This window comes from Sphaeramia orbicularis, chromosome 6 (genome assembly GCF_902148855.1).
Source record: "Sphaeramia orbicularis chromosome 6, fSphaOr1.1, whole genome shotgun sequence".
NCBI classification, from domain to species: domain Eukaryota; kingdom Metazoa; phylum Chordata; class Actinopteri; order Kurtiformes; family Apogonidae; genus Sphaeramia; species Sphaeramia orbicularis.
In genome coordinates this window covers 49,216,594-49,226,725 of record NC_043962.1, presented here as the reverse complement: position 1 = coordinate 49,226,725, position 10,132 = coordinate 49,216,594, and the positions used below count along the sequence as shown (strand labels likewise).

At 37.0% G+C, this 10,132-nt stretch overlaps 1 protein-coding gene across 6 annotated transcripts in view; it reads right to left on the bottom strand.

Annotated features, from left to right (window-relative positions):
* Window positions 1–767: 767 nt before the first annotated feature.
* Window positions 768–10,132, bottom strand: part of LOC115421527 (coiled-coil domain-containing protein 136-like) — a 40,256-nt gene continuing 30,891 nt past the window's right edge. For 4 of the 6 annotated variants that reach the window (XM_030137450.1, XM_030137453.1, XM_030137449.1 and 1 more), the window contains 2 exons: window positions 6,769–6,881; window positions 768–2,942 (listed from right to left, as the gene is read on the bottom strand). In XM_030137450.1, the coding sequence (XP_029993310.1) occupies window positions 2,930–2,942; window positions 6,769–6,881 (126 nt within the window). In that variant the 3' untranslated portion in view covers window positions 768–2,929. The remainder of the gene's footprint in view (window positions 2,943–6,768; window positions 6,882–10,132) is intronic. The other 2 variants (XR_003935696.1, XM_030137451.1) reach the window with 2 other exon arrangements.

The following is a 10,132-nucleotide window of genomic DNA, read 5'->3' as shown; positions in this document are numbered from 1 at the left end:
GGCTGAATTACTAGGATTGAATCAAGAGATGATGTCCGATGTAGAGAAGGAAATTGATTAAAGTGATTCTGTATGAAATGTCTGACTTGTAAGTACCTGAAAAAATTTCAAGCTTGTATAGCAAACTCCTGTCTAACCTGATCAAATGACATGAAGATGTCATACTTTTACAACATATTAATATTCAGCACTCCATTTTTAAGCCACTCTGTGAATGCATTATCTAAGAGAGAGGCTGGGAATAGATGGTTGGCTGTGACAGAAGCATAAACGGACATGGAGACTAGTCCATACTAAATGAGACCAGATCCTTAGGGAGTGAAGAACTACTGGATTTTGGCAAGTCCTGGATGAATGCAAAGGAATAGAGGAACACAAAAGAGCTGAGAGCCAAGACACAGCATGTCATTTTTGACCATGCCTTCACTTAGTATAACCTGTGACGAATCCAGGCTATTTTTAGATAATTATCTACACTTTACTTACTAACCCATGACTCTTGGTGATGGAGTAATGGTTGTAATTAAGAAGCCATCATCAGCCACGTTGACACACCACTTTCTACCACCTGTAACTAATCCATGTCTGAGCTCGAGTCACGTCTCCGGAGTGAAAGTTATTAATATCCATACAACCCCTATAACATGATCTCAGCCAAGAGACTACTGATGATTTCATGAATGGGATACCACGACACCTTAAACTCAGGGAATGTTAGCATGTCTGTGAGAGCAGCATCCATGAAAAGAAGACACACTTAGACATCATGTGGGCTAGGTATATTTATTTCCTCAAGTCATTTACAGTACAAAATAGACCTCCAGGTAACAAAATAGCCACAACTATATCACAAACGTCAATACTATCATAAAGAAGCAGCAAGAAGAAGAACACTGCGCAATATAGAAGCTTGTGATGATAATGTTAATACTCCTGAAGCAATGACAAATAACATCCTGAATCAGACATTCATATGTACTGTTGCAGTCAATGGGAAAGTGACTATTCTCAATACATGAGAAAAAACTTTGCAGTCAAGGGGCCTTATTTCTTGTGTTTCAGTTATCTTTATATACAGAAATAACATTGATCAGGCTTTGATTATCATGGTGTAATGGCAAATGTTCTCAGGAAAGATTTTAGTACAATTCTGTCATGACATGAACTGGCAAAACCAGGAGTCATGTTGCTCTCTGGTGACAAACGTCAGTCTAAATGCATGCAATGACTACGAGACCTTTGAAAAGTGGTACTGAAAATCATTAGCTTTTCATCTGATTAACATCACCATAAATAAACATTTACATAGCATATAATTTGATATCAAATATACGATGCTCTTTCAAAATAGAGTAGACTTTCTACAAAGCTATTACAAATGAATTTAAGAAATATCTCTCCCATAGTACTATATGTCACATCTATTTACATGAAATACAAAGCAACAGAACCAATAGAACAGAACATAAATCATACTTTGTGCTTCTATAGGTTTTATAGCATGCTTTTTCAGTTTTTAAAAGATCTTCACAAAAAACACTTCACAACCGTAAACAATATATCCACATACATAGTCTTTTTTAGTCATTAATATTTGTGACACTCTCCTGTTTGTTTCTGAGCAAAACTACTCTCTGCAAACTACTACTGACTGTATAGCTGTATCAGTGACCTAATCAAGACCCAAGATGTAAAATGGTGCCCCTTCAGATTTGTAAGATAAAGACAAAAAAAGGAGTGCTACGAGTCAGCATTCTCACTCAGTGTACCTGAAACAACAAAACTGCACACTTGGAGAAAAATAAGCTATTTTTTTTTATACATGTGGGGGTCATAAAAATAAGTTAAGCTTTTATAGTCCACATAGTAGTGCCCATAAAGATTCCATAAAATTTGAATTAATTCCTAAATAAATAAAAAATAAATTGCTCCCACAGATACAAACCCAAAACTGCTCTATAGCAAAGCAGTCTGCTATTAGTCTGGATAATTAAAGGGGATTGTAGGAGTCCTTTAGTTAGACATATGAAAATGTGAGACTAGCAGAAGACTGACAGAGACTGGATAGCACATAAGTGACAAAAATACTGTTTAAAAAAAAGTGCCATTTACCAGGGGAGCTGCAGGGTTAAAGGTTGACGGGAGCAAAGGGTTGACATTTGCCTACTAAGCCATACTTCTATAGAAGCAATGAATTTGTTCACAATTTTTATTTAAAACAATAGGAAACAATAGTAGAGTGATGTTATTTACTAAATATCTTGTGATTACTAATTTTTATTTCTTTGTATTTTGAGTTTACTAGTTAACAAAAGCTGAACTGCTCTGTCTGTACATTTCCCTAGGGAATGTGTACATATTTGGGATTCAGTGCATTGACCATGCAGACTTTGTATTTCTCATTATTATCAGAGACAGCTAAGAACATTTATAAGCATTTATAACAACATAAATAAATACAATCAACCAAAAACTATTTGAAGCACAGTAAGAGTAAAAACCTTCATTTTATCACATTGTACAGAAAATGATAGTCACAGACATGACACAGCACTAGCATTCATTTAGTGGAGTGAGATCAGTGCTCATGTAGGCTCTCTGCAGCTCATTTCATCATCGCAGCAATCTCATGGAACGTCAGTCATCAAGACTGAACACATTTTTATCAGTCTGTGTGCGTAAGTCGTACCTGCTCATTAGAGTCGAAATTTCTCATTCTACAACAGTTTCCAGCCCTATCACGTTTAACAAACTTCCAGTTGAGTCTATGGAAACAATGGGAGAGACAGAGCGCTGGTCTGAAGCAAACACCCGTCGTCCTTGTGCAGTTGTCGCCCATCCAATCAGCGTCGGACCAGTGCTCTCAACAAGCTAGTCATCATTAGTAGTACCGCAGTGGCTGCAGTAACAGTCAAAATGGAGCTCCAACCTATCTCACTCCCCTGAGGGAATACAGGAAAAAGCAGTGTTAAGAGTCAGTATGGGCTACATACAGGGCCATAATCCAAACAGGCAATTAAATATAGTACAATATGCAATGGAAATATGCTCTTTTGCCTTCTTGCAGAGAGCAAAATGAGTATGAAGCTAAAGCAGAGAGAAAGTTTTTAGCATAAACACAGTTCTACCAAAAACTCTGGTTTCCTCATTAATTAAACAACTTGTTGGTGTCATCATAACACATACAGAAAAGTAAAAATAACAATTAGTGGTTGTGGGGGAGTTGGAACTGTTTGTCATTGTTTTGTGGATGGTAAAATAAAGATTCTGGACCTTGAAATAACAAGTTACTATCTCTGAAACCTCAAATTACTGTTTCACATTTGCATTTGTGTATGTATCAAAGCAAGCCAGGAAATTGTGAATTTCAGAGGCTTTTAACTTTTCCCTGTTAGCATAGGCCTGATAACTCAACCGATATCTCCTCATGATCTCTGCAAGAAAGCTCATACTACTTGTGCCATTATTTTGTTAGGATTTTCAAACTGTCTAACTGTCCCATGCTCTACTACAGCAAAAAAGGCAGCACTGACCTTTTCATTGTTGACATTTTGACCACAACTACAACAAAACCAAACCGGGGCTATAATTTTTTTATGGGTTAAGTTCACCCAAACAGCAGTAACTTAGCTCCATAATGCTAGGCCTATGTAGCCCACACAAATATAACCTAATTTATTTTGCATGTTTTTTAGCTTGTAAATGTTTTTAGAATAGCATCTGAGTCAAAAAATTACTAACAATTTTATTCCTTTTAGTTCGTTTGCAATGTATAATGTTATTATAAAAACAAAAAACATTAAAAGTAGAAAAGATTTAAAGATATTAAAAGCTAGATGATCAACAACTTTCTGCTTTTAAACTCAGACAAAACTGAAGTCATTGTGCTTGGCCCAAAAAATGTTAGGGATGCAGTGTCTACTGAAGTGGTCACCATGGATGGTGTTATCTTGAAGCCCAAAACCACCGTGAGGAATCTAGGCAATATTTTTGATCAGGATTTATCATTTAACTCATACATTAAATAGATTTCTACAACTAAGTTTTTTCATCTGTGAAACATTGCTAAAATCAGACATATTTTGACACAGAATGATGCAGAAACATTTGTCCATGCTCTTATTACATCCAGACTAGATTATTGTAATTCGCTTTTCTCAGGCTGTCCGAAAAAGTCTTTAAAGACCTTTCAACTAATCTAGAATGCTGCTGCTACTGACTAGAAGCAGCATCAGAGACCATATTTCTCCTATGTTGGTTTCTCTGCCCTGGCTCCCTGTAAAAGCTAGGATAGACTTTAAAATGCTCCTCCTCAATTACAAAGCCCATCATGGCCAGGCATCTACTTATCTGAAAGATTTTTTAGTTCCATACACTCCATCTAGAGCACTATGCTCTCAACATGCAGGCTTACTGGTAGTTCCTAGAATCTCCAAAAGTAGGACGGGAGCTAGAACCTTCAGCTATCAAGCTCCTTTATTGTGGAACCACCTCTCTGCCTCAGTCCGGGAGGCAGACACCCTCTCTATGTTTAAGAGTAGGCTTAAAACTTTCCTTTTTGATGAAGCTTATAGTTAGGGCTTCTCTTTGTTTTGCGGCTATAGGCTAGACTGCTGGGAGTCTCTGACCTCCTCTCTCCTCCTCTTCTTCTCTATTCACACCCCAGCAAATACATGTTACTGACTTGATTTCTTCCCTGGAGTCTCTGTGCTTTATTGCCTCAGGTTTTCCCTGGATCAGCTTTAGATCTGCTGCTGTGGTCCTGCTTCTCTCGTACCTCCATCATCGTCAATCATTTATCTTTATGGTTGAGATAGTGTTGATTATGTAGTTATATAGATGGTAGAGGTTTCTGTTATTGGTACTAACAAATGCAGTAGTAGTATATCCACTGTTAGTACTTGTATTTTGAGTTGTAGTGATAACAGCTATGGATATTTGTTGTAGCTATTGGTAGTTATACTAGCAACAGAAGTTCTTTGAACAGTTCAGTTTGCTGTGCATCCACGTGTATCCCCCTATTCCCCCCCTTCTCCCCCCTACCCCAATCTCTCTCTCTTTCTTCCTCTACCCCTCTTTCTTTAACCCCAACTAGTCAAGGCAGATGACCATCCTCCAAGAGCTGGGGTCTGCTCAAGGTTTCTGCCTGTTAAAAGGACGTTTTCCCTCACTGCTGTCACCAAGTGTTTACTCCTGGAGGATTCTGTTGGGTGTCTGTAAATTGGCTTAAGGGTCTGGTTTAGACCAGCTCTAAATGTAAAGTGTCATAAAATTACTTTTCTTGTGATGTGGTGCTATATTAATACAATTTAATTGATTGATTGCTTGATTGATTGATTCTCTCTGCATGGGTTATGTGTAGGACTGCCACGTAGGAGACTGGGGTTTGCATCCCAAGAGGTTAAATTTAAAATATAAACCAGTTCCTGCCCAAATAGCAGGAAAAATAAACTAAAACTGCAAGCCATCCCCCTAAAAAGGAAATCAACTTAAAATTTAAGGTAGAGGTCAGCTGATAGCAGGGTTTTTAAAGGCTGGCATAATATTGATAGTTTGGAGCATGAAAATCCCACTCTCTGATTAACTGTCTGATATCATCTCACCCCACCCCCAAAAATGTTGACACTGAAAACACATTTGGGATGTCTGGAACTGACCATTTTAACTTTATTAAACAGGCCAATTCCTGAACTGAACATTAAAGAAATTAATAAATATCCTACTAAAACTGAATCCCTGAACATTTAACTAAAAGAAATAAATCAAAAAATGTGGTACTGAATATCCAATTAGCTTTTTTTCCCCCTCAGAAGTCAGTATTTCCAATTATGATGCTTGACATTAACTTTCAGCCCTTACTTCAACCATTACCAATAATTAGGAAAATGTCCATTAATTTGTCTCTAATTTAAGGTAAATTACATTAGAAGTGGGAGTCAAAATAAAAAAAAAAAACAACTTCCCAGTATTAAACACAAAATGGACATGTCTGCAATTTATTCTGACAGGCTCATTATACAAGAATTAAGCAAAGCAAGGAATTAACCATAGAGGCTCAGTAAGGCTAAGAAAAAACCCCAAAAACTTAACAAACCTGAAAAACTATATGTAATAATCTGAGCTGGCTAAAAACCAACACAAATTCTTTGGTCAAGTAGAAGTAGAGAAAAAAAAAAAGTATGGTAAAAGCAGAAGCACTGATCCAACAATGATTTATATAGGCTGAGGTCAGTCTTGATGTTGGCAAAATAATAATAATGATAAAAAAAAAGAAAGAAAGAATAATAATCTATAACCCTCCCTGAAAGTTCTTTATTTTGTTTTTGCTAGTATTTAAAGTCTTTTAGCTGTTCACAACATTATTTTTGGATGAACACAAATTCAAACAAACACACTTATGAAAAATACTACTTATAAGATGTGTTACATGTGGATGCTGATATTGGTCAGTATTTGCTTAGATATAATATCAATACAATATTGCTCTTGTATTGATATTTTAAAGACATTAATCTCAAAATGTTTTCTTTTTTCTCAAAATATTGCCCCCTTCTCCTGCAAAATAGTTTTATTCTACTTGTTTGGTTCAAATATGCTATCTCAAACCCCCCAGAAAATCGGCAGTTAAAACAACACATAATCCCAGTAGCACATATGCTTGGCTACACTGGCCTACCACTGAAGTTTATTTACGATTTGGGTGAAGTGAACTTTTAGTCTGTGTGTAAAACACATTGCGCAGCAGATAGAGATAAGCTCCTCCCATACCTTGCTCTCTGGGACGCCAGCTCCGACAACCAGCACCAGACCACAGCCACTATTATAATCATTCCTATGAAGGGGATGGAGAGAACAGGGTGCTCAGACGGATGGATGAATCTCTGAAGAGGGAACAAAAACAAGCACAAGGACAATGGGGATGAACGGAATGAATGGATGGATGGATGGGTCAAAATAACACATAATAAACACAGAAATATGTAGGGGTGTGACTGCACTACTACCACAAATGAAACATATGGGTGTGATTAAAAAGGAGGGTGAAATACAAACCAAATAAATGGAAGGATGAGGGAACATTTAGTGACTGAACATGATGTTACAGTGATTCAAAACAAAACAAAGCAAAAAAACAAAGAGGACAGGTAAAGACATACAGCATGGTGAACACATGGGGGTGTTTTGTCTCTCTATCCTCATTTTATAGTCAATTTGTACTCATGTCAGAAAATTTGTTGTCATACAGGCTGAGAGGTCATGGACATTCAGAGAACAAGGACAGTGTCAGAGACAGGCACAGGTAGACAGTTTGACACAACACAGACACACTCATCATGGCTGTTGTCGACAAAACACACAGGTTTCCCAACCAGGCTGGGCATTGAAATGATGACTGTCAGGTATAGTTTTATATTGTGATAATGACATTTATAGGAACATTTGTTTCAGTTTGTTTCATTTACATTGTCACCTCAAATACATAATTCATTCATGTATATTTTGATGTTGAGCGAACATTTTATCATAGTAGCTTTTAAAGCTCTGCTTCTGTATTTGTGAAAGTGGCTTTTTCAGGAAAATATATCATAAACTGTAAGTAAAAGCAAGTGTCTGCAACCACTGTCATTTATCAAACTACATGGTTTTTACTGGTGAATCAATGTTGCAGAAGATTATGATGTTTCTATGTTCACTACTCTGAATGTCCAAATGGGTCATGTCTGACGACAACGAAAAGCTGAGGGCACTGCATTTTACCTGAATTATTTACATGTATTGATAAGATTAGTGGTTCAGAAGTTATTAAACATTATAGATCAGTAGATGCTTTAGGTCGTCAGCAACTGTTTAGGTCCTTGTGGGTTAACATAGCTTTTATCTTGTTGAATAATTGATGATTCAACTTATTTTCTTTGTTTCGATAAAAATCTTAAGTCATGATAAATGAATATGCACCGAATCACAAAACTACTGCCTACAGGTGTGTTTTGTCTTGATATACCTTGCTCATTTTTAATCTTAATTTAAAACAACAAATAACCATTTGTTTTCTTCAAATTCCACTAAAGAACAAATATCAGCATTTATATCATTCATTCATTGATTCATTCATTGATTCATTCATTCATTCATTATCTGAACCACCTTTATCCTCACTAAGGTCACCAGGGTTGCTAAAGCAGCTACTTATGGGCAAAGGCGAGGTACACCCTAGACATGTCGCCAGTTCATTGCAGGGCTGACATACAGAGACAAACAATCACTCTCACATTCACACCTATGAGCAATTTAGATTAACCAATTAACCTATCAGTGCATGTCTTTGGATGGTGGGAAGAAGCCGGAGTACCTGTAGAGAACCCACACAGACACGGGGAGAACATGCAAACTCCACACAGAAAGGTCCCACCCCCATCGACTGGTGTTGGAATGAAACCCAGGACCTTCTTGCATTTATATTGTATTCTAATAATACATTTATTGAATCATACTATATTTCTAAACATCAAGAACCTTTAGTATTTATACACGTACACTTTTTCACACTGATGCTGGCACTGCTCAAAGACATACCATACACATCAAAAGAGGGCACTAGGGCGCCGCCCAACCTGTCCCACATGAAGAAGATGCGATAGGAATCCTCTAAAATAATTTTACATTAATATTCAAATAAACAAGCTATACATGATACAGCCTGTGAGTGGCATGTATAATCTGCATTCAAGTATAGTTTAAAAATGCTTTCGGACATTTAGCGAGTTGTCAAGTGACGTGTTTCCTGTTTGGGCTGCAAAAATCTGTACCAGAGGCTCTCCGTTTACCATAACAGGCTCTTGTTATAAATTCTGCTTGCGCAGTGGACCACCCCCCCCCAATACAAAAGATAGGAGAGCCTCGGCGCAAAAAATGTAGCCCAAGCACCACCCACTGGAGTAAATGTCACTTCCCAAAAAGAATCAAGACCTTCCTCATAAATGCAATGAGCAAATAAGTCCATAGGTAATACTACTATGCTTCATACAAGCAGTAGGATAGCGCAGTTGGTAACACTGCTGACTGAGCGGTCAGGGTTCAAATCCCCTGTAACAATGATATGTTTTAGCCCTTACATTGATTTTTACATTTTTTTATGCCACGCAATCTACCCGCACTACCTTCACCCTGGCCTAAATGCATTGGCCATATTATCAGTGGAAAAGACACTTGTAAGGGACATGCCGGGCTTTAACAATAGAGTCATAGAAAAATATGCATGTTTGAAGGATACACCAGTGAAATTCACATGTAAAAAATAACTGACTGAAAACACATATTGTGTATTTTCATTTAATTCAATTAATATTTTAAAATAGTGGTGCATGTGCTTAGGCATATCCTAGTGGTGATATGAGGTTATAGTCCATCCAAAAACTGACTTGCATACTGCGCCCCACCAAAAAATTATTTCATGAGCCACCACTGCTGGAGCATGATTTGTATAGTTTTCTGAATTAAATCAAATAATTATATATAATTAAATTTTAAAATAATCATAGCTGCTGATCTCCGAGGAAAATTATCACAATATTATGAAAAAATTTAATTATGATAACATTTTATCAACCATCTCTAATCTGAAGGCTGGACAACAGCTTTAAAAACCTAAAGTTAGATGTAGGCTTAAAGGTCTTTAAAATACCTTTTTCTAATAGACTTTTGTTTCCTTGATGCCTGATGGCTTTTAATAAAGTTCATTTTTTGTTTTTGTCCGACAACAGTATCAAAGCATTGCTGTAACAGAGAGATTAAGACACAGACACACTAGGGGGCTGAGTTCCCCTGTTCAAAGCACGAAATATACATGGATATGAGCAGACAGGTCATTTCAGGTCATATCAAAATGTATAGTGCTATGAAATTCAGGCACACAGAAAGTGGGTCAACAGACAGAAGATACAGCAGATGTGATGTTAAGTGTGTCACATGTTAAAAAGAGATCTGTATTTCTTATCACTGAAGCTATTTTAAAAGATCTACAACTTAATAATGGATTGGGGAACAACACAATCTACTGCATAACCATGTCAGAGGTAAACCCAGACTGAAGCGTTGGATGTGCATTTTACCACCTTTGACACTAACTACCCTG